This window comes from Hemiselmis andersenii, chromosome 2, assembly GCF_000018645.1.
Source record: "Hemiselmis andersenii chromosome 2, complete sequence; nucleomorph".
NCBI lineage: Eukaryota > Cryptophyceae > Cryptomonadales > Hemiselmidaceae > Hemiselmis > Hemiselmis andersenii.
This window is the reverse complement of record NC_009978.1, coordinates 106422-126915: the sequence shown is the minus strand read 5'-3', so window position 1 is coordinate 126915 and position 20494 is coordinate 106422. Positions and strand designations below refer to the sequence as shown.

The window sequence follows — 20494 nt, the reverse complement described above, 5'->3', positions numbered from 1 at the left end:
TTTTTACATAAATTTTGATGGTGAATTTTTTTCAATTAAACATCCAATAGCCTTAGCCGTTCCCAGGATTTCTCTTACTCCACCTCTTAGATTTGTGGAAAAAGATCTAGATTTTAAAATTTTTGCAATTTTTACAATATAAGCTAAAGTTAAAGTTCCGTTATGTTTTATATTTTTGGTTTTTTTTCTATCTCTTTTGGGTTCTTTTAGGCCTTTTATCAAAAGAACGGCTGCTGAGGGCACAACTTCAACTTCAGTTTGTCTATTTTGAACCTTTAATTTGCAAGTTACTCTTAAGCCTTCCCAATCTTTTGTTGAAGAAGAAAGTTGTTCTCCGATTTTTTTTGGAGAAAGACCTAGAGGACCGATTTTCGGGGCTAAAGAAGATACTGCACCGACTTCTCCTCCAACAGTTCGTATAAAAATAATAGTTATAGAATTAGGATCAAATTTTGGTGCCATAATTTTTTTATTTTTAAAATCACAATATTTCCCGGTTAATCCTATTTTTTAAAAAAAACTAAAATTTCTCCTCCCAATTTTTTTAAATTAGACTCTCCCCTGCTAAAAGTAGGAGAAAATTTATCTTATATAAGAAAAATATCATTAGCTAATATACAAACAGTTTTGAATTTTTTTTTTGAAAAAGAAGGAAAAAATTTTGGAAAAAGATCAATTTTTTTTATTTTAATTCAAGCAAGTTTTCAAAATTTTGAAAAATCTTCGATTTTTTCTTATTTTTTAAAATCTTTAATCACTGAAAACGATTTAAATATTTTTTTCAATAAGAACATTTCAGATTTTTTGTTGCTTGATAAATTTTTAATTAAAAATCAATCTTTAAAAACTGGACTTTCTTTTTGTAATTTGATTTTTTTCCGTATCCTTTCCAGATCATTTTTTTTTAATTTTTTATTAGAATTCGAGTTTTTTTTTGAAGAAAATAGTGCTTTTTCCTTTTTTCAGTTTGATTTAATCCAAACTTTCTTGAAAATCTTTTTTTTTTGTATTTTTTTTTTGGACGATCAAACTCAAATCGAACATTGTGTCTCCTTTATTAAAACCAAGATAGATTTTATTAGCGATTTTTTTGGATTTTTTCAAACAAAAAATAAAAATAAAGGAAACCATCTTTGTTGCATAGATTTTATTTCGGAAATTTTTGGACTTTTTCGTTTAAAAATTAAACACAAAACTAAAATAACAGAAGAAATTAAAAAAAAAAAGTTTTTAACTGAATTAAGGAAAACTTTCCCTGTCAAAATTGGGGAGGAAAAAATTATCTTTAAAAAAAAAAAAGTTCTATTTAGACCAGATTTTTTTTTTTTGGAACAAAATTTAAATTTTAAAAAAATTAAAAAATTTAAAAAAAAACAATGGTTAATTCAAGAATATTCTTCTTTTTTTTTGTTTGATTATTTTGGAAACAAAATCGATGTTTTAAAAAATTTTAATTTTTTTTCTAAAAATAATAAAAAATATTGGTTCAGAATTTTTGATAAAACTTGTCATTTTTCAAATCACTTTTTCTTATCAATTCTTCTCTGTTCTCATTCAACGAATAAAACAAAGACTAGTAAATTTCTTTCTTTGTTTTTTGATTTTTTTTTTTCCGATACCCACAGTTTTTTCTTTTGTTTGGGGGATTTTTTGGAAAAGATTTTAAAAATTTCAAATTTTTTTTCAAGAGAATTTCAGCAATTTTTTTCGGATTTAATTACATTTAGTTTCAACAATCAATGTTTAAAAATCAATTGGAAAAATCTCATCAAAAAAAATTTTAATTCTTCAAAATTTTTGTTTGTATCAAAAATTTCGGAAAAGATTAAATCATTAAATTCTTTAATTTTTGGAGTCATAAAAATCCCAAAATTTTTTAGCAAAAAAAAAAAAGTTTTTTTTAAAAAAAAAACCAACTATAAATATTTAAAAAGCATCAATAAATTGATTTTTATTGAAAAAAATAAACTCAATGATAGAAAATTGACTTCCCAACTTTTTACAATTTTCAATAAAATTCATTTAAATGGATTTTCTTTATTTTTATTTTCTTCTCTAATCCCGGAATTACCAGTAAATTCTCAAATAATTTTATTCGAGAAATTTGAATTTTTTGTTCGTTCTTTGACAAATTCTAATTCTAAAAAACTTCCAGGAATTCGAGTTTTTTTTATCCTGAAATCCAAATTTTTTTTTTTGAACGTTCAGATGTTATTAGAAAAACTCACGTCTTATCAAATAATTGATATTAAATTCATGGGCAGAGGAATTTTTATCGATGACTTTTTCGAGGAAAATAACTTTTTTTTATTATTTGATATAATAAAGTTGTTTTCAAAAATTTTATTTAAAAAAAGAAAATCGATTATAAGTGACAAGAAATTTTTAAAAATTTTTATCCAAAAAATTTCTTATGAAAAAAAGATATTAACCAAAAAAGCCTATTTAAATTTAAAAAAAGCAGAAAATTTTTTTATTTCCGAAATACAAAGTCATCAAACTTCTTTCTTAGAGAATATCAATTTAGGAATAAATAAAATTCTAAACCAAAAAAAAAAAAATTTTTTTTTTTTGGATTCTTTTTTCCAAAAAATTTTTTTTTGGAATCTGTTAAAGTTTTTTATTTTTTCCCTGAAAAAGTTAAGAAAAAAAAAAATTTTTCCATTTTTCTGTTGCATTAAAACCAAAAAAACTGAATGTTTATACAATTTAAACGAAATTTGATTTTTCAAAAATAAAGGAGGGAGAAATAAAAAAAAAAATTTTTTAAATAATTTTTAAAAAAATTAATAAAATTTTTTATAAATTTAAATTTTTTAAGAAAATGATCAGAAAGAATGACGAACCTTGGACTTTTAAATATAGGCCTTATTTATTGAAAGAACTTTCAATACACAAGAGTTTAAAAAAAAAATTTATTTTGATGACTAAAAAAGTTATTCTTCCCAATATTATTTTATCAGGTCCTCCAGGAAGTGGAAAAACTTCTGGAATTTTTTGTTTGGCAAGAAAAATTTTTGGCAAGGATTTTCAGAAACACGTATTGTGTTTGAATACATCTGATAACCGAGGAGTAGAGATAATTCGAGAAAAAATCAAAACATTCTGTCAAAAAAAATTGAAAAATGAAAATTTAAAAAAAAAGTTAGTAATTTTGGACGAAGCTGATTTTATGACTATAACTGCACAGGAAGCCCTTAGACGAATTATGGAAATTTTTTCAGACAAAGTCCGATTTGCCTTAATTTGTAATTTTCCATCAAAAATCATAGGACCATTACAAAGTAGATGCGCAATTCTTCGTTTTAAAAAAATAAAAGAAACTTTTTTATTAAATCGTCTGATTTTTATTTTAAATAATGAAGGGGTTTTTTTTGATATTGCAGGATTAGAAGCTACAATTTTTTTAACAAACGGAGATATTCGACAAATATTAAATATGAGTCAAATTATTGTCAAAACTTTTGGAAATTTGACTCAAAAAGCAATAAAAAAATTCTGTTCTCTCTCTAACTCTACCGTTTTTTTAGAATTTTTTTCTGCCTTTTCTAATAAAAATGTATATTTTTCTCAAGAATTACTTTTAGATTGTATCAACAATGGTTCGAATATCATTGAAACAATTCAAAGAATTTTTTTATTTTGCAAGAAAATCCATATAAATGAAAAGGGGAAAATAAAAATTTTTGACATTTTGTGTCATTTTCGATTAATTTGTTCGCAGAATGTTAACCCTTCAGTTTTTTTAATGTTTTTGAATCAAAAACTTTGCTCCATTCTTTAAAGTTTTGGGGATACCCGGGAATTGAACCCAGAATCTCCCGTACCCGAAACGAGAATCATACCTTTAGACCAGTATCCCTATAAAAGTAAATGGTTTTGAATTATATTATTCAAAATAAAATTAAAAACAAAAGAAATATTAAGTTGATAAAAAATTTTAATTCCTTATTTGGTGAATTCTTTATAACGTCCTTTCCAAAAAATATCCAGAATCTTTTAATTAAACATCCTTTTCTATTTAAAAAATTAAAAATTACATATTTATGGGTTTTTTATGAATTTCGCTTTTCTTTTTTTCTGAATTTTTTTAAAATTCCAAAAGGGCCTTTTTTTTCTTTTGAAATTTTAAAATTTTCGTTGAAAAAGGAAATGGAATTTTTCGAAAAAAAAAAAAAAAAAAATGAAAGACCCCTTTTAATTTTAAATAATTTTTCAACTGAAAAAAAAAAGTTATTTATATTTGAACAATTTTTAAAAGAAATGTTTGGATACAAAAACAAAAAAAAAATACAAATTGAAAATGCAGTTAATATATTACTAGTTGACTTTTTGAAAATAGAAAAAAAATTTGAATTTCGGAATTATTGTTTAACAAGAACAAATCTTTTAATTCCCCGAAGATTAAGAAAAAGTTGTGCCCCCAAAAAAAAAAATACATTTTCCATGGAATTAAAGAATTTGAGAAAAAAATTTTTTTGTGAAGATAAAATTAGATCATGGTTTAAAAAAAAAAAAAAAGAAAAATTTTCATCGATTAATGTAATTGAGATAGGTCCTCGATTTACTTTGAAAGAATTGGAAATGGTCAAAATAGTTAAATTATAGAAAAATAATAAAGAAAAAAATTTAAAAGAAAACTTAAAGTCGAATATCAAAATTTAAAGAGGGTTGAATTCTTACAGGTTTTACATAACCTTTGGTTTCATTTTCAAGAGTGCTTTTATCATTAATACATGAAAAGTTAAAAACATGAGGTCCGTAAGCATATGAAGATACCATTTGAAAATTTCCATACCCAGGAAGACGAACAGCAGTAGTTAAAGCAAATCCTACAATCATTTGTTTAGATTTGGATTTAGTTCGGTTTATATTTTTTTCAATTTTATCTAATGCATTCAATTCTTTAGCGGGGGACTCTTTTAATTCAATGAAATAATCTCGTAAAGCATTTATCAATTCATTCTTCGCAAAATAAAGCGTCTTTTTAATTAATGGAATTTCAAAGTCAGCTCCTGATTTCATGAAAAGTTCCTCACATTCTTTGATAGCCTTATTGTTTCCCGTGTCCCAATGAAGAGGCTCTTGTAGAAATAATTTTAAAATTTTTTCTTTAAAAATTACCGAACATTTATATTGAAGCATTCTTATTTGAAAAAACCAAATCTTTTTGAGATGTCGTTCAAAAAAAGACCAAGCTTTTTTAGAATAATGATTAATTAGAAAGATTTCCTTTCGTGAAAAATATTGTCCAATTGACACATCGTATGGAATTTCTTCATCAAATTTTTTCAATTGGATCCCCAAATTCAGAACATTGGTTTGTATATTATTGATTAAATACATTAGATTTTGGTTAATATTTTTGATATATTTTCCTTTTTCAGTCATAGAGTACCACTTTTTTAACAAAATTACCATAGGATTGAATACGACTTTATCGAAATATTTTTCAATAAAATAACGAGAACACAATTTTTTAGTCCAATAACTTACAGGGATTTCTTGTTTTTCAGCATTACCGTAAAAAATAGGTATGAAATCAACTGTTTGTGATTTAATCCAAGAATTCATTATTAATTCTTGGTAGTTTTTTAAAGTAAGTAAAGAATGGCCAGTAAAAGCTATATCTGAAAAATAGTTTGTGTTTTCTTCTATTTCTAATTCTTTTTCATTTTTATCAATAAAGTGATAATTAATGGTAGCGATATCATATCTTCTTCTTCGAAAAAATTCTTGAAAGTTTTTTTGGTCTTCTAAGTTTTTTTCGTTTATAGATAAATATTTTATGGCTTTTTCCCAGGCCTCATCGATTTTTGATTCCAAACTTTGTTTTCGAGCTAATTCCCGTTCAAAGTAATAGCTGTGCAATGTATCACAGTAAATATTAAAACGGATAATAATTTTTTTAAATTTGTGGGGAGAATTTTTTTTTTGCCAATTGCGATAAATACTTGTAATAAAAAGGGATTGGATAGAATTAAAACCACTAAATTTAAACAAATCAATTTCATTTGAAGAACAATGAAAATAAAAAACTTTTGAAAGACCGTATGCAAATTTTAATTGTTGGCCAAATGTGAAAGATTGTTCATCACAGAGAAAAGACAAATGGTTAGTCTGGTATCTCTTAAAAGGTTCAAATAAATCAGGAGGTTCAGAAATACACTGAAGTCCCCCCTCCTGAACAAAGTGTTTGAATGTCTCAGGTAAATTTATATTGAAATTTTTTCTAAACCATTGGTTTATGTAAGATTGTTTTCCAAGATGAACAACAATGGCAATATGAGGACCAATATCATCACTAGTTTTTTTTTCAAAATGAGATTTAGCATTTATTAAACTATTTCCTATAAATTTTCTAAAACCTACACTGGATTTGGAAATATCAATGATTTCAAAAGGTCTGTCTTTAAAAGGGTCAGAAGTTGGATTATTCTCCTGTAAAATAAAAAAGGTATTTTTTTCATCTTTGTATTGTTCGAAATTTAAAAAATAATCTGTTTCATTTATAAGTTGATTCATAAGAGATCCCATTTGATTTGAAAAACTTTTTTTTGCCAATTGGTTCAATTGTTTGAAAAAATGTGAGTTTGTTATTTTTTTATTCATTTATATATATTTAAATGTAGGAGAAGCGCAGGTGCTAATTGTAGGAGAAGTGAAAGTTTTATTTCATTTATATGGAAAAAACTGTTTTTGAATTTGAGAAAAATTTAAGAGAACGGTTAGCTTTATCTATTTTTTCAAAAAAAAAAATCTCCATTTTCAATATTAGAAAATATCAAATAAAACCAGGAATCAGAAAATTCGAAATTGAACTTTTTTCAATAATTGATAAATTGATTCCTGAATCTAAGATAGAAATTAATGAAGCTGGAACTATAATTAATTTCTTACCAGGATTAACAAAAAAAACTAAAGTTATTCATAAAATTTCAAGCCTTCGGGGCATTTCTTATTTCATTGAATTTATTTTATATTTGCTTTTATTAAACCCAATTCGAACTGAAATAAAAATAGAGGGAATTCGTACTTTGAATTTGGATATTTCGCTTGAAAACATCATTTTCGTTACTTTTCCTTTGATGAGAAAAATTGGCCTAAGAGATCTTCGTATAAAAATTTTTACTAATTTTTTTTCACTTCTATATAATACTGAACTTTTAATTTTTTCTTCTGATTTTTATTCTGAAACAGGATTTTCAATCACTAATTCGGGTTTTTTAAAAAATCTCCGAATTGTTCTTTCTTCTTCCAAGAATAATTCTTTTGCCATAAATAATATCGAAAAAATGAAAGATAATTTTCAAAAACTTTCTGAAATAAACAAAAAATTTTTTAACATCAAAATTCTGAATAAAAATATTTTTTTTCAGACTGTTTCTTTGGTTGGAGAGTCTTCAACGGGTTGTCTTTTGGGAAAAGATTTTTCTTCTATTAAAAAAAAAAATACGAATTTTTGGAGAAATAAAATATATCAAATTTTTTGTTCCCTTTTTAATGAAATTTATAAGGGAAATTGCATCGACGGACAAAATCAAATTTTTTTTTTTTTAAAAATGTTATGCTTGAAAAAAACAAGCCAAACGGAATTATGCGTGTCGAATTTAACCTTAGCTAGTATAGAATTTTTTAGGGATGTAAAAAAATTTACGGGAACTGTTTATTCAATTGAATCAACTTCAAAAAAAAAACCTTTAAAAATAAAAATAATTTAAAAATTAGAAAAAAATTATTTTAATAAAAAGAATCAAGGAAAAATACCACATCTTTTCCAAAACAATTTCGAATTTTTTCTTCCTTGCAAAGACTTTCTTTTCGACCATAAATGTTTACTGTATCTATTAATTTTTTTTGATCAATAAAAGGAAGAAGAACAACTCCCTCCCATAAATTTTTTTTCCCATTTAAATCTAACTTGAAATTATTGGGATAAAAATTTAAAATTGGAGAATCTTTATCAGTCATTAAATTTGCAAAAGTTAAAGGAAGAAATATGGAAGATTTGGGAGGAAGAACTGACAAAAGTTGAATTAAAGGTTCAAAAGGCCGCCCTTTAGTAAATTTTATTTTTATTTTTTTCAAATCTTTGAGATCCGAAGTCAAAGGAGCATAATATTCCGGATAAAACCAATTCCAAGAAGGGCATCCTTTGTGATAATAATAGAGGCACCAATTAAGACCTTGAATATAATCAGATTTTAGTTTTTCAAGTCTTTTTTTATCTTTTCCCGAAGAATAATCTAAATTTAATTTCGAAGAATAGTAGCTTTCTTTATAATCTAAGGTAGAACCATTCCCCCCCCAATTTTTTTCGTTTTGACAAAAGAAAAATTCTTCGGCTTCATTAGAAATTTTTTCTAAAAAAAGCTCAACTCTGCCCATATGCATTTGGTATTTTTTTGTCAAATAGCCTTTTGAATCCTTTTGAATTTCTTTGTAAGATCGAACTAAAAGATTTAGTCCCCCCGAGGCAATACTCAGATGAGGAAGACTAGGAAGAAAATCATTGCCAATTAACATGCACATAAATATAAAATCATCCACGATTCTTTCAATATTAAATGTAAACCGCCATGATTCTTTTGGTTTAAATTCTAAATAAAGCATGTCACGTAGTAAAGAAATTTCAAGAAGATGAAATTCATCTCCGGCAGGCTGATTTTTTTTTTTGAGGGAATCAATTGGTTTTATATTTTGTTGAGTTCCTTTCCAAATTAATTTTTCTCTTAATAAAGTAAATTGATTTTCATGTGCAACAAGGCCTAACATTATTAAATCAGCATCCAGACCATAAAGACAGTGTCTTAAAGTTTTTGATTTATTTTGGTTAAACTTTTGAATTTTTCTTATATAATTCATAATCTTATGTTCACCTTCCCCAGGTACTTCTGACCCACTGAAAATAACATCACATCCTTGTTGCCATTCAGGATCAAATTTTATTTTATTTTCTAGCCATTTTTTGAAAGAAAACGAAAGATTTTTCATAAATTCAGTCCCTGGAGTAATACAATTAGAATCAAAAAAAGAAATTTCATTTTTTGATAATTTGGAAGTTTCGTTTACTACGGTTTTAATTTTTTCTAATTCTTTAACTGATCTAAATCGCCTACTTCTTTGTTGATTCATTTTAGCTCTTGGAGCTACGCCATCTATAGCCAAATATATTAATTTTCGAGGTCTAACTATTCTAAAAAGATGATCGGTATAAGAAAAAATTTTTTGAAAAAGCTCTTCTTCGGTCTGTATATTATCTTTTTGCTCTTTTTGCGAACAATTATGAATTATACCATTCATATCTAAATAAAAACAATCGAATTCGCTGTTTTCCACAAGTCTTTGGTTTATAAGTGGATATCTTTCGGATAACCATCTAAAAAATTTTGGAACACCCATTTATATTAATGAAAATTTTGATAAATTAAAGAAATTTTGATTTTTTAACAAATTCAAAAATATTTATTCTTGGATGAGTCTTCAGAAGTCGACAGTTTTAAAGTCTTCTCGAAAACCTTTGGTTCTTTTTTTTGTTGGGATGGCAGGATCTGGAAAAACCACCTTGGTCCATAGGATTAGTTTAGATTTGTCTTATTTAAAAAAAACTCATTATATATTAAATCTTGATCCCGCATCTCGAAATATCCCTTATTTTGCCAATATCGACATACGGGATACCATTAATTTCAAAAAAGTTATGAAAGATTATTATTTAGGTCCCAATGGAGCAATTTTAACTTCTTTAAATTTATTTTCAACTCGTTTTAATCAAGTGCAAAACATTATCCAATCTAAAAATTATTTTTTAGATTTTATTCTTATTGATACCCCTGGACAAATTGAAATTTTCACTTGGAGCGCATCTGGTTCTATTATAACTGAATCTTTTTCCAGAAAATTTCCAGTTGTTCTTTTTTATATAATCGATATTGCTCGTACGATTAATCCATTAACATTTGTTAGTAATATTCTTTACTCTTGCAGCATTTTATACAAAACCCGGTTGCCCATTTTGCTAATCCTTAACAAAGCTGACATAACATCGGTAGATTTTTTAAAAGAATGGTTAAATAATAATGATGCTTTTGATAATTCGTTAAGCAACGAAAAATTTTTTGCTGGATCTTTTGCTAGATCTTTAGCTTTTTCCATTGATATTTTTCATAAAAAAATTCCTTTTTTAACAATAAGTGCGTTGTCGGGAATTGGTTCACTCAACCTTATAAAATTTTTAAAAAAAATTTGTGTCGAATTTTTTCTTTATTTTCAAGAAGAACTGGAAATAAGTTTATTCCGATACATAAAAAATCTAAACACAAAAATAAATAGTCAAAAAAAAAATGAAAATAAAAAAATTAATAAAAAATTTTTATATAAAAATTCGGGAGATTATTTAGAAAAATGCGAATCTGAAAATTTTTTTAAAATTTTTGAACATATTGCACTTTTACAATTAGAGAACGATAAAGTGTATTCATTAAATTTAAAATAAATTTTTAATTAAAACAATAATTAATTTTTTTAAATAAATTAAAAATTTAAAAATAATGTTTAAAAATCTTTTATCAAATTGGGTTCTTTGGTACGATAAAACTGATTTAAATATCTGTAAGGACAATTGGGATCAATTTTTAATTAAAATTCACTCTATCAATTCTATAGATAATTTTTGGCGTCTATTCAATAATTTAGTCCCTCTGATCGAAACTCCTATTGGATCCAATTATCATTTTTTTAAAGAAGGAATAGAACCAAAATGGGAAGATTTAGAAAACATAGGAGGAGGAAAATGGGTTTTGACTTATCCCAAAAAAAATTTAGAAGTTGAAAAAATTTGGGAAAAAACCCTTTTAACCTTAATTTCAGAAAAATTTTCTTTGATGGGAAAACAATATATCAATGGATTAGTTGCCAATATTAGAAAAAACGAAGTTAGATTTTCGATTTGGACCAAAAATTCAACCGATAAAAATGTTCAACTCCGAATTGGCAAGTTTTGGAAAAAAATAATCGAAGAAGAATTAGGAAAAAAAACATTGTTATTTGAATATTTTTCACATTCAACATGTTTAAGGTAGGAAATTTTCAATTTAGTTTAGGTACTTTTAGTGGTATTTTTTAATGCGTTTATTGTCTTAATATTTTTTGATTTTTTACAAGAGTAAGAGATTGTCGTCTATGGTTTGTGGTTAGGTTTTTAATGTTTAATTACTGCGACACAGGAAGTTTTCTTTCGTTTTATAAGTTTCCCCAACCTTGATTTACTCCCCACAATTAAAAAAGGAGTTTCGAATTTTTTACATAAAATGGGTAACCAAATAATTATTTCAACCGGATTTACATCTTTTGCTATTAAAACCATACTAACCTTCTTTTTTCGAATAAAATTTGTAACTTTATTGATTCCGTGAATACAAAATTTCGAAAGAGCTCCGGACATTATTTCTTTTGAAAATAAACTAGCCGAATCTTGAGAATCTGTTTTTTCAGGGATTGAAACTTCGAAAAGTTTAAATATGGTTGGGATTTTTAATTTTTTTGATAAAATTTGTCTTTGCCTTTGAATTCTCATAAACTTGGGTAATTTTACAAACCTAGAAAGATCTTTTTTAGGCTGAATATTTTGACCCAATTTAAAAGATTTAGGCCTAGATTCAAAATGTAAATTAGAAGGATCGATCTCTTTATCTTTGGAATTCAAAAACTTTTTTTTTTTTGTTAGCGCATTTGTTATTTTGGCGGTCATTATATTTCACTTTAATTTTTTCTCGACCAAATTAGGCTTGAAGTCGTTTTTATCAAAAAGTAATGAAAAATCTTAATTTGGGTTCTAAAAAAATTTTTTTATTTAAATTTATATTACCTTCAAATAATTTATTTATTTTTCAACTTATTGCCCCTTAATAATAAAGAATTTTTTCCAGTTGGAAAGTTAACCGCGAATTGATCAAATGTAAAAACATTTCCTCCTGAGTTTAAAATTCTTTCTTTAGCAGAGCTGGATATTCGGAGTGCGCATAGAGAAATTTTCGGAACCATTAAAATCCTTTCGTCGTTTAAAACTTTTCCCACCACCACTATGGTTTTATTTTTTTCTTTTGAACCAAACAAAATTATTCGAGACAGAGAAATCGCAGGTTGGTTTTTTCTAGACATTACTAAACGGCGAAGAATTGTTTGATTTATTTTTGAATTTGTTCTTCTGGATAGAAATCTATAAATCTTTATTAAAAAGGATAAATAAATGTTTGAAGATTTTGCCGAAGTTCGACTTTTTCGAAATTTATTGGTGTCTTTTTTTATACGCCCTCCCATATTTCAAAGATACCGAAAAGTAATTTAACTTAGATACAAAATAAATTAAAATAAAAAAATGCAATCGTTGTTATTTTCCCTTTGTCCTTTTTATCATTCTTCTAAATTGTCAATAAAAAATTACTCCGTATCCAAAAATCAAAGTCAAAAAGATGTCTTTATGATGCCTATTGGTGTTCCCAAAGTAGCATATAGAGTTCCTGGAGCCCCTTCAGCTGATTGGGTAGACATATATAATCGATTATATAGAGAAAGAATTATTTTTCTTGGTCAAGAAATTGATGATGAAATAGCAAATCAAATAATTGCTGTTATGTTATATTTAGATTCAGAAGATAACTCTAAACCTATTTATTTATATATTAATTCTCCCGGAGGTTCCGTCATTTCTGGACTTGCTATGTATGATACCATACGTCATATAAAAAGTGAAGTAGTCACCATAAACGTAGGCTTGGCTGCTTCAATGGCTTCGTTCATCCTTGCAGCTGGAGAAAAAGGAAAACGTTTAGCTTTACCCCATTCTAGAATTATGATTCATCAACCTATGGGAGGTGCTCAAGGACAAGCTTCGGATATAAAAGTTGAAGCTCAACAAATATTACGAATAAGAAAAAGTCTAACTGAAGATTATGCCCAAATGACTGGAAGGCCTTACGAAAAAGTTTTACAAGATATGGATCGAGATAATTTTATGTCGGCCTACGAAGCAGTAGAATACGGTTTAATAGATAGGGTAATTGAAGATACTGCTAAATAAAAATAAGTTTAAAATTAATTAAAATTTATAAAATATAAGGGTTGTTGGTCTAGCGGTATGATTCTCGTTTTGGGTACGAGAGGTCCCGGGTTCGATTTTAAGAAAATCCCGGACAACCCCGCATACTATAGGATTCGAACCTATGAAGGAAACCCCAGTAGATTTCAAGTCTGCCGCCTTAACCACTCGGCCAAGTATGCTTTTCTCTTTATTTTAAAAAATTTGTTTTAAATTTTATTTTTAATGATTGAAACAAAATTTTTTTTTTTTGAAAAAATTAAATTAATCTCAAAGTTTATTAATTTTTTCAGACTTATTATCAATGCCAAAGATCTTTTAATTTTTGAAATGGGGAAAAAAAATCGAAATTTGGAAATAATAATTAAGATTTTTTACAAAGAACTTGTTAATATTTTTATTTTTTCCAAAAAAATCTGGAAAATTTTTCTTGAAAAAATTTATTCCTTTCCATTTTTTTTTCTTCATTCTTCAAATTTCTTTTGGCAGATTTTTAAATTTGAAAAAAAAATTGATTTCATCTTAGTTCTGCATAAAAATTTTCTCAAAAAAAAAAAAAAACTTATTAATTTTTTTGAAATAACTGAGAAAACTTTTTTACGTTGTATTTTTAAATTTTTCACAATATCTTTGGTTTTAAAATTACAAAAATGGTTTATTGGTTTATTGGTTAAAAATAATTGGGGGAATTTTTTCCTTAATCAAGATAAAAAAAGTGAAATTTTTCTTTTTAAAATTAAAAAAAACAAAATCTTTTTTTTTTTAAAAACTAAAGAAGCCAAAAAAATTTTTTTTTTTAGAAAACTAGAAAAAATCCTAAAAAATCAAATATTAATGGGAGGGAAAAAGTTAAATTCCTTGAAAAGTTTTATTGATTTTTTTGCTAAACCTTGTCTACCAATTCTTATTTCAAAGTTAAAAATTGGGGTTTTTTTTTGGGAAATTTTAAAAAGTTTTAAAGAAAACTCACAAAAAAAAATTAAAAAAAATTTTTTTAGGAAAAAAAATAAAAATTTTTTATCTTATAAAATTTCCAAAAATAAATCAAACTTATCGTTTATAATAGGTGGTTATCCAAAAATAAAAATTCATAATCTTTTTTTAAATTTTTTTCAAAAAATAACTTTTTTTTTTTGTGAATTGGAAAAGATAGAAATAAAAACAAAAAATAATGTCGATTTTGAAGTCTTTTTAAGCCCGAGCTTTTTAAGGTTAAAATTTTTCATCGAGTATAAACTTTTGTTTTGGGTCAATACTTTAAAAATTTTTTTTTTTTATGGAAAATTTTTTGCCATTTTCCAATTTTTTAAATTTAAATTTGAAAAGAACGACTGCTTATTCAGTATGATGAAAATTCTCAAAAAATTTTTTAAAGTCTTGAAAAATTTATTTTTTCTAGAAAAAAAATTAGAAAATGTATTGATTTCTATTTTTAAAGTTTTCCCTTTTTTGTATCTTTTCAAAATATTTATTGGAAAAAATCCAAAAAAGCCTTTTAAAAAGGAAGAAAAAAATGGCATAGAAAATTTATTTTTTACATATCTAGATAGGAATAATTTTTTAAAGGTTTTACTTTTAATTCAAAACGAAATTGAAAAAAAAATTTTAAATTTTCTAATTATTATTTCTGGTTTTAAAAAATTCAAAGCTTTTTTTCATTTTTTTAATTTTAATTTTTGGTTCTCAGAAAAATACAGGTTTTAAAAAAATTTTTTTAAAATTTTAATTTTTTTTTACTTTTCTACAACCATTTATAATATTTTTACTTCCAAGAAAAAAACAAAAAGAGAGCCCTATTTTTTTAAAATCCGATTTAAAGATACAATAAAAAATTTTTTTTTTTTCAATATCCAAATTCGACTCTCGAGCTGAAGACATTAAATCAGCTCCGCTGAACCCAACACAAATGTTTTTTGAAAATAATTTTAAATCTAAATAAGGCAAAATTTGGAATTTTTTTAAAATTGTTTTAAGGATTCTTATCCTTTCTCTTTTATTAGGAAGAGGAATAAATAAATTTTTATCAATTCTTCCCGGTCGTAATAATGCTTTATCGACAATATCAGGCCTATTTGTGGCAGCAATTATATAAACTAGACTATTTGATTCAAATCCATCCATTTCAGTCAATAATTGATTCAAAACTCTATCTGTCGCTCCATTTGGATTGGTATTTTCATTTCCACTTCTTTTATTTGCAATAGAATCGATTTCATCAAAAAAAATTATAGTTGGAGCTTGGGATCTAGCTTTTGAAAAAATTGTTCTGATGGACCGTTCCGATTCCCCTAAAAATTTGTCGAAAATTTCTGGTCCTTTTACCCCAATAAATTTCGCCCCAGATTCATTAGCAACTGCTTGAGCTATTAATGTTTTTCCACAACCCGGGGGTCCATAAAGTAAAAAACCTACACCTTTCTGATTTAAAAGATTATTCTGTGAAAATTTTTTTATGGGTTCAATGATATAATTGCTCATAACCTTTCGAATTTTATCTAAACCTCCAATATCATTCCATAAAATTGGAAAAAAATTTGTATCAGAAAATTTTGGATTTTTAGTTTTGAATTTCTCAAAAGATAATTCGAAATCTATTTTTTTAATTGGAAAAATAGATTTTAAAGACTTGACTTTGGTTGTAAAAATACCCTTGTAAAATTTGGTAGTTATCCTCGAAATAAAGAAAAATATAGCCATTAAAACAAACTCAAATAAATCACCTGAGGCAAAATTTTGAGTTTTTTTAGCTAAATCATTTAAGAAAACCTTACCGTCAATTTTTAGATTTTTCAAAAAATTTTCTAAAATTTTTTTCCTTTCGGATAAATTAGGATTCTTTAATACAATTTCTTCAGTAAAAATGCCAGGTTTTTTAATCATAGTTTGGATTGCGGTTGGATCTGAAGTCGTTCCTAATAATACTATTTTTTTTTTTTTTTTTTTATTAATTAAATCAACAATATCGATAAACTGTTGCTCAAATTCTTTTTTTTGTTCTTTTTGATTTTTTTCTATAGAAAAAAATATTTTTTCTATTTCTTCAATCAAAATAATACTTGGAGCATTTTGATAAGCTGAGATAAATATTGAAAAAATTTTTTTGAGATTTTCTTGAAAGAGAAATTTTTTAAAGGTTATAGAATTGATATAAAAAATCGGAACATCTAATTCTCCAGCAATTGAATATGCTAAAAAAGTTTTTCCTGATCTAGGAGGGCCACTCAAAATAACCCCATTAATTGAAAAAAAATTCAAATTTTCAAAAAATTTCGAATTAAACAAATGATAATCGATTGATTGTCTAATCTGTTTGAAATAATTTTCGATTCCAAAAAAATCTACAAATCGAAATTCTGATTTATAAATTTTGTGTATGTGGTTAAAGGACAGTTTACTTTCAAAACTTTCAATTTTTTTTTTTGGATTTTTTTTATCAAAATTTTTGTCTTTATAAAAAAAATTTTTTGTTAAAAAATAAAAAAATGGTTTTATATTCAAAATATATTTAATAATAACTTCGAATTTTTTTTTGAAATTTAAAAGCAAAGGTATCTGGGAAAATATAAAAAATTGGTTAAATTTTAAAAAAATTATTTCGGGACAAATTTCCATTTTTTTTTTCCTTTTAATTATAGGCATTAATAGAAAAAATTTTTAATATTTAAAATTTAATTTTAAAAAATAAATAAAGTTTTAAAAAAAAAATGCAAATAAGCAAAGTCCAAACAAGGCTAGCTTCATCCATTTTACAGTGTGGAAAAAGAAAAATATGGATGGATCCGAATGAAATTAATGAAATATCTTTGTCAGATAAAAGAAAAACTATTAGAAAACTAATTCAAAACGGAATAATCTTAAAAAAAAACCCAAAACTTCATTCAACAAATCGTAAAAAATTCCACCTAGAAGCTAAAAAAAAAGGAAAACACAAAGGAATAGGAAAAAGAAAAGGAACTTCAAATGCAAGGTCATCTGAACGTGTAAAATGGCATTTTAAGCAAAAAGTTTTTCGCCATTTGTTAAAAAAATATAGAACTTCTGAAAAAATCGATAAGTATCTTTATCGTCAATTATATTTAAAATCTAAGGGAAATGCATTTAAAAACAAAAGAGTTTTATTGGATTACATTCACAGTGCAAAATCAGAATACAATAGAAAAAAAATAAAAAACGAACGACAACTTGCCCGCCATAATAAAAAAACCGCTATTGTTAAAAATAGAATTAGTAAATTTCAAGATAAAATGAAAAAAATTTATCAAGATAAAAAATAAATAAAAATTTTGTTTTTTTTCTTCTTAAAAATTTTTTTTAATTAAATTTTTAAAAAATTAAGTAATTAGTTGTTTATTTTTTTTTTAGAATTTGTCAGTCATTTGAGTTATTTTTAATGGGAACATATTTTTTGTTTTAAAAGAAGGAGATTTTTTTTGGGAACCCATAATTTTTTCAATCAAGATTTTCATTTTCAATAAATAAGTGATTTTCGATAATTTTCTAGGATTGTTCCTGATACAAAAAACCAAATCTTCAACAGTTGGACGTTTTTTAGCTCTCCAAAAGGCAATATACGTTACAGAAGAAATTAAATTATGAAAAAAATTTAAAATTAATTTTTCTAAAAATAAAATTGTTTTTTTTAAAGGATTTTCGGAATCTCCAAAACCAAACATAACCTCAGCCAATTCATTTTGAAAAATTTTTTTTTTTAAAAAATTAAATTTCGGAAGTTTATAAAGAAAATCAGTTTTCCGGAAAAAATTATATTTTAAAAAATCCATTTTGGTTGTAAGAAGTTTACTATTTTCTTTCAAGCCCAAAATTTCGAAATATTTTAATTTTTTTCGAAAGTTTTTTATTTTGTTGTTTCGTTTTTCTAATTTTTTATTTTTTTTCTTCATAAAATAAAAATTTTTTCCGTTTCAGAAAAATAAAAAAATTTTATTCCAAGGATTAAATATTAAAAAAAAACCATTTTAAATAATTTTTTTAATTTATCCAATTTTTTAAATCAAATAATTCAAGCCTTTTATGTATTAAAAAAAGAAAAATCGAATTAAAAAGGTCAAAGCTATTATTATTTTTGAAAAATTTTATTTTTTTCAAAAATTGGACTCCAAAAAAGGGATAAAAAATAAAAAAATTTTTCTTTAAATTGGAATTTTCTTTCCATTTGATAATTATTTTTAAAAATAGGTCGAAAATTGGGACAAAAATGCTTTTCTCCATTCCACCTTTATTAACACAAAAATTATTAGTGCTTGGAAAAAATTTCCTTTTTTCAAAAAAATAAAGAATTTTTTTTTTTAAAATAGATATTTTAAATCTTTTTTTTTTTTTAAAAAATTTATCTTCGGTCTCTAAAAAAATTAAATTTTTACTTTTTTTCTCTTTTATTTTAAACGGAAAATTTTTTAAATTTGAAAAAAAATTCAAGATATTTTTAAAATTTAAAAGGAAAAAACAGTAGCTTTTTTTTGATTGTTTTTTTTTCAAAAACAAGTTTTCACTGAAAAAAATTTTTAAGAATAAAAAAAAAGTCCTCCAATAATGTTTTTCCCCATAAATTTTTAAAATGTTGTTTTTTTTAAGCAAGAAGCATTTGCTAAATAATGAATTATAACTTGTTTCTATATCTTTGGTTTTTTCTTGTTCAAGTTTGAAATTTTGAAATTTTGAAAAATTTAGGGCAGAAGAATTTTTAAAAATAAATTTATGAAAGGAAAGGATTTTTTTTTCGTAAAATTTTTGAAAGTGTGTTTTATAAGAATTTAAATCGAATTCAAAAACTTTATTACCAAAATTGGCTTCAATACATTCTCCTTTTGTCCTTAGACCAATAAAAGGTAATCGATTTTTTAAAGTTGTGTTTAAGATTTTCGAAAAAGCAATTTTCAAACTAAGTCCATTTTTTGTAAAAAAAACAATCTTTTCAATAAAATTCAAACACACACCAATAACATCGTTTTTCCCAAAACAGGGACCGTAGGGTGTTCCAGTACCTGAATCTCGGAAAAAATATCCGTCATCACCATGATATCCAAGAGAATTTTTTTCCCAACCTGGAAGTCTATCGAGATTTGTATCCTTATCGCACAACCCTATGCCAATAAAACCATTTTTTCCGGTATTAAGAATTTTGATTTCAAAATAAAAAATGAACAAGTTGTTTGGGATAAAATTATCAGTAAATATTCCGGCAGCATCTTCATCTGTCTTTCCTAAGCCACGGTATTTTATTTTAAGTTTATTTGGAGAAATTTCTAGATCGCTCCAGCCAAAATATTTTTTTTTGTTAAAAAGCCATCGGTACCTTTTTTCGATCGACCAAGTTTTCGGAAATTTAAATTTTTCAGTTGAAACTCCAAATAGATTATTTTTTTTTAAAAAAAAATTTTCGATTTTTGAAGGTAAAAAATTTTTGTGCGCGCGCTCCAGAAAAGGAAAATTTTTACAATAAAAAAAAAAATATTTTTTCGAGGTGGAGAAATTTTTTTTTTTACTCTTTTTAAAATAAACAATTTTTTGTTTTTTAGAGTTTTCGTTAAATTTTAAGTTTTCTAAAACCATATAAATTTCAAGAATTAAAATTTTGTTAAAGGAAAAATTATGATAAAAAAAAGCATGTTTTTTGTACAGGGCATGTTTTTTTAAAAAAATTTTTAAAATAAAATGACTCTTTATAAAAACAAAAGACTATCGAAAACAGGAAAAGAAGGAAGAAAAAAAATAAGCAACGTTTTTGAAAAAAAAGAATGGATTGAATTGAAAACTCCTTCCTTATTTGGAGAAAAAATATTCGGAAATACCATAGTAAATAAAAGAACAAATGCCAATAAATCTACAGAAATATTAACCAATCGGATTTACCAAATTTCTTTAGGCGATTTAAATAATAAAGAAAGTCTTTCTTTTCGAAAAATAAAACTAAAAGGATCTGAAGTTAAAAACAACACTTGCGAGACTTCATTTTTTGGAATGGATTTGACAAGGGATAAATTATCTTCTCTTGTTAAAAAATGGCAAACTACTATCGAAACTTCAATAGATATAAAAACGGAAGACGGCTTTTTTCTAAGAATTTTTTGTTTCGTTTTTTCTAAACGAAAAAAAAAACAGCTTAAAAAAACTTCTTATTTAACATCTTCGCAAATAAGAGCAATTAGAAGAAAAATTATTGCAACCCTTTTGAAATTTTCCCTTGAAAATAATCTTAAAAGTCTTATTGGAAAATTTTTATCTGAAAAATTGAATTCAGAAATTGAAAAAGAATGTAGGAAAATTTTTCCCATTCATAATTTTTATATAAGAAAAATTAAAGTATTAAGAGAAAATAATTAATAAATATTCTTTAAATAAAAATCAGAACACATGTTGCGATAATTTTAATTAAATACA

At 24.8% G+C, this 20494-nt stretch overlaps 18 protein-coding genes and 3 non-coding genes across 21 annotated transcripts; 11 read left to right on the top strand and 10 right to left on the bottom strand.

The window, feature by feature from the left end:
* Positions 1 to 3: 3 nt before the first annotated feature.
* Positions 4 to 462, bottom strand: HAN_2g308 (rpl12; the record flags this gene model as incomplete). Its single annotated transcript, XM_001712400.1, has 1 exon — positions 4 to 462. The coding sequence occupies one exon, from the start codon at positions 460 to 462 to the stop codon at positions 4 to 6; it is 459 nt and encodes a 152-aa protein (XP_001712452.1).
* A 63-nt stretch (positions 463 to 525) lies between these two features.
* On the top strand, positions 526 to 2724 carry HAN_2g307 (hypothetical protein; the record flags this gene model as incomplete). The annotated part of the gene is made up of 1 exon (XM_001712399.1): positions 526 to 2724. The coding sequence occupies one exon, from the start codon at positions 526 to 528 to the stop codon at positions 2722 to 2724; it is 2199 nt and encodes a 732-aa protein (XP_001712451.1).
* A 100-nt stretch (positions 2725 to 2824) lies between these two features.
* HAN_2g306 (rfc2) lies at positions 2825 to 3784 on the top strand (the record flags this gene model as incomplete). Its single annotated transcript, XM_001712398.1, has 1 exon — positions 2825 to 3784. One exon carries the CDS (start codon positions 2825 to 2827, stop codon positions 3782 to 3784), a length of 960 nt encoding a protein of 319 aa, XP_001712450.1.
* A 6-nt stretch (positions 3785 to 3790) lies between these two features.
* HAN_2g305 lies at positions 3791 to 3862 on the bottom strand. Its single transcript has one exon. It is a non-coding gene; the product is annotated as a tRNA-Pro (tRNA).
* An 11-nt stretch (positions 3863 to 3873) lies between these two features.
* On the top strand, positions 3874 to 4608 carry HAN_2g304 (hypothetical protein; the record flags this gene model as incomplete). Its single annotated transcript, XM_001712397.1, has 1 exon — positions 3874 to 4608. The coding sequence occupies one exon, from the start codon at positions 3874 to 3876 to the stop codon at positions 4606 to 4608; it is 735 nt and encodes a 244-aa protein (XP_001712449.1).
* A 33-nt stretch (positions 4609 to 4641) lies between these two features.
* HAN_2g303 (hypothetical protein) lies at positions 4642 to 6612 on the bottom strand (the record flags this gene model as incomplete). Its single annotated transcript, XM_001712396.1, has 1 exon — positions 4642 to 6612. One exon carries the CDS (start codon positions 6610 to 6612, stop codon positions 4642 to 4644), a length of 1971 nt encoding a protein of 656 aa, XP_001712448.1.
* A 71-nt stretch (positions 6613 to 6683) lies between these two features.
* HAN_2g302 (rcl1) lies at positions 6684 to 7721 on the top strand (the record flags this gene model as incomplete). Its single annotated transcript, XM_001712395.1, has 1 exon — positions 6684 to 7721. The coding sequence occupies one exon, from the start codon at positions 6684 to 6686 to the stop codon at positions 7719 to 7721; it is 1038 nt and encodes a 345-aa protein (XP_001712447.1).
* A 19-nt stretch (positions 7722 to 7740) lies between these two features.
* On the bottom strand, positions 7741 to 9402 carry HAN_2g301 (dhm; the record flags this gene model as incomplete). The annotated part of the gene is made up of 1 exon (XM_001712394.1): positions 7741 to 9402. One exon carries the CDS (start codon positions 9400 to 9402, stop codon positions 7741 to 7743), a length of 1662 nt encoding a protein of 553 aa, XP_001712446.1.
* A 73-nt stretch (positions 9403 to 9475) lies between these two features.
* Positions 9476 to 10495, top strand: HAN_2g300 (ATP/GTPbp; the record flags this gene model as incomplete). Its single annotated transcript, XM_001712393.1, has 1 exon — positions 9476 to 10495. The coding sequence occupies one exon, from the start codon at positions 9476 to 9478 to the stop codon at positions 10493 to 10495; it is 1020 nt and encodes a 339-aa protein (XP_001712445.1).
* A 55-nt stretch (positions 10496 to 10550) lies between these two features.
* HAN_2g299 (eif4E) lies at positions 10551 to 11081 on the top strand (the record flags this gene model as incomplete). Its single annotated transcript, XM_001712392.1, has 1 exon — positions 10551 to 11081. One exon carries the CDS (start codon positions 10551 to 10553, stop codon positions 11079 to 11081), a length of 531 nt encoding a protein of 176 aa, XP_001712444.1.
* A 119-nt stretch (positions 11082 to 11200) lies between these two features.
* On the bottom strand, positions 11201 to 11749 carry HAN_2g298 (rpl7A; the record flags this gene model as incomplete). The annotated part of the gene is made up of 1 exon (XM_001712391.1): positions 11201 to 11749. The coding sequence occupies one exon, from the start codon at positions 11747 to 11749 to the stop codon at positions 11201 to 11203; it is 549 nt and encodes a 182-aa protein (XP_001712443.1).
* A 128-nt stretch (positions 11750 to 11877) lies between these two features.
* Positions 11878 to 12318, bottom strand: HAN_2g297 (rpl18; the record flags this gene model as incomplete). The annotated part of the gene is made up of 1 exon (XM_001712390.1): positions 11878 to 12318. The coding sequence occupies one exon, from the start codon at positions 12316 to 12318 to the stop codon at positions 11878 to 11880; it is 441 nt and encodes a 146-aa protein (XP_001712442.1).
* Positions 12319 to 12376: 58 nt separating this feature from the next.
* On the top strand, positions 12377 to 13078 carry HAN_2g296 (clpP2; the record flags this gene model as incomplete). The annotated part of the gene is made up of 1 exon (XM_001712389.1): positions 12377 to 13078. One exon carries the CDS (start codon positions 12377 to 12379, stop codon positions 13076 to 13078), a length of 702 nt encoding a protein of 233 aa, XP_001712441.1.
* Positions 13079 to 13116: 38 nt separating this feature from the next.
* On the top strand, positions 13117 to 13188 carry HAN_2g295. The gene has a single exon. It is a non-coding gene; the product is annotated as a tRNA-Pro (tRNA).
* A 9-nt stretch (positions 13189 to 13197) lies between these two features.
* HAN_2g294 lies at positions 13198 to 13278 on the bottom strand. Its single transcript has one exon. It is a non-coding gene; the product is annotated as a tRNA-Ser (tRNA).
* Positions 13279 to 13321: 43 nt separating this feature from the next.
* On the top strand, positions 13322 to 14800 carry HAN_2g293 (hypothetical protein; the record flags this gene model as incomplete). The annotated part of the gene is made up of 1 exon (XM_001712388.1): positions 13322 to 14800. The coding sequence occupies one exon, from the start codon at positions 13322 to 13324 to the stop codon at positions 14798 to 14800; it is 1479 nt and encodes a 492-aa protein (XP_001712440.1).
* Positions 14801 to 14818: 18 nt separating this feature from the next.
* Positions 14819 to 16735, bottom strand: HAN_2g292 (cdc48; the record flags this gene model as incomplete). The annotated part of the gene is made up of 1 exon (XM_001712387.1): positions 14819 to 16735. One exon carries the CDS (start codon positions 16733 to 16735, stop codon positions 14819 to 14821), a length of 1917 nt encoding a protein of 638 aa, XP_001712439.1.
* Positions 16736 to 16800: 65 nt separating this feature from the next.
* Positions 16801 to 17370, top strand: HAN_2g291 (rpl19; the record flags this gene model as incomplete). Its single annotated transcript, XM_001712386.1, has 1 exon — positions 16801 to 17370. The coding sequence occupies one exon, from the start codon at positions 16801 to 16803 to the stop codon at positions 17368 to 17370; it is 570 nt and encodes a 189-aa protein (XP_001712438.1).
* Positions 17371 to 17454: 84 nt separating this feature from the next.
* Positions 17455 to 17997, bottom strand: HAN_2g290 (taf13; the record flags this gene model as incomplete). The annotated part of the gene is made up of 1 exon (XM_001712385.1): positions 17455 to 17997. The coding sequence occupies one exon, from the start codon at positions 17995 to 17997 to the stop codon at positions 17455 to 17457; it is 543 nt and encodes a 180-aa protein (XP_001712437.1).
* An 88-nt stretch (positions 17998 to 18085) lies between these two features.
* On the bottom strand, positions 18086 to 19666 carry HAN_2g289 (ranbpm; the record flags this gene model as incomplete). Its single annotated transcript, XM_001712384.1, has 1 exon — positions 18086 to 19666. One exon carries the CDS (start codon positions 19664 to 19666, stop codon positions 18086 to 18088), a length of 1581 nt encoding a protein of 526 aa, XP_001712436.1.
* A 102-nt stretch (positions 19667 to 19768) lies between these two features.
* HAN_2g288 (rps3A) lies at positions 19769 to 20437 on the top strand (the record flags this gene model as incomplete). Its single annotated transcript, XM_001712383.1, has 1 exon — positions 19769 to 20437. One exon carries the CDS (start codon positions 19769 to 19771, stop codon positions 20435 to 20437), a length of 669 nt encoding a protein of 222 aa, XP_001712435.1.
* Between the last annotated feature and the right edge of the window lie 57 nt (positions 20438 to 20494).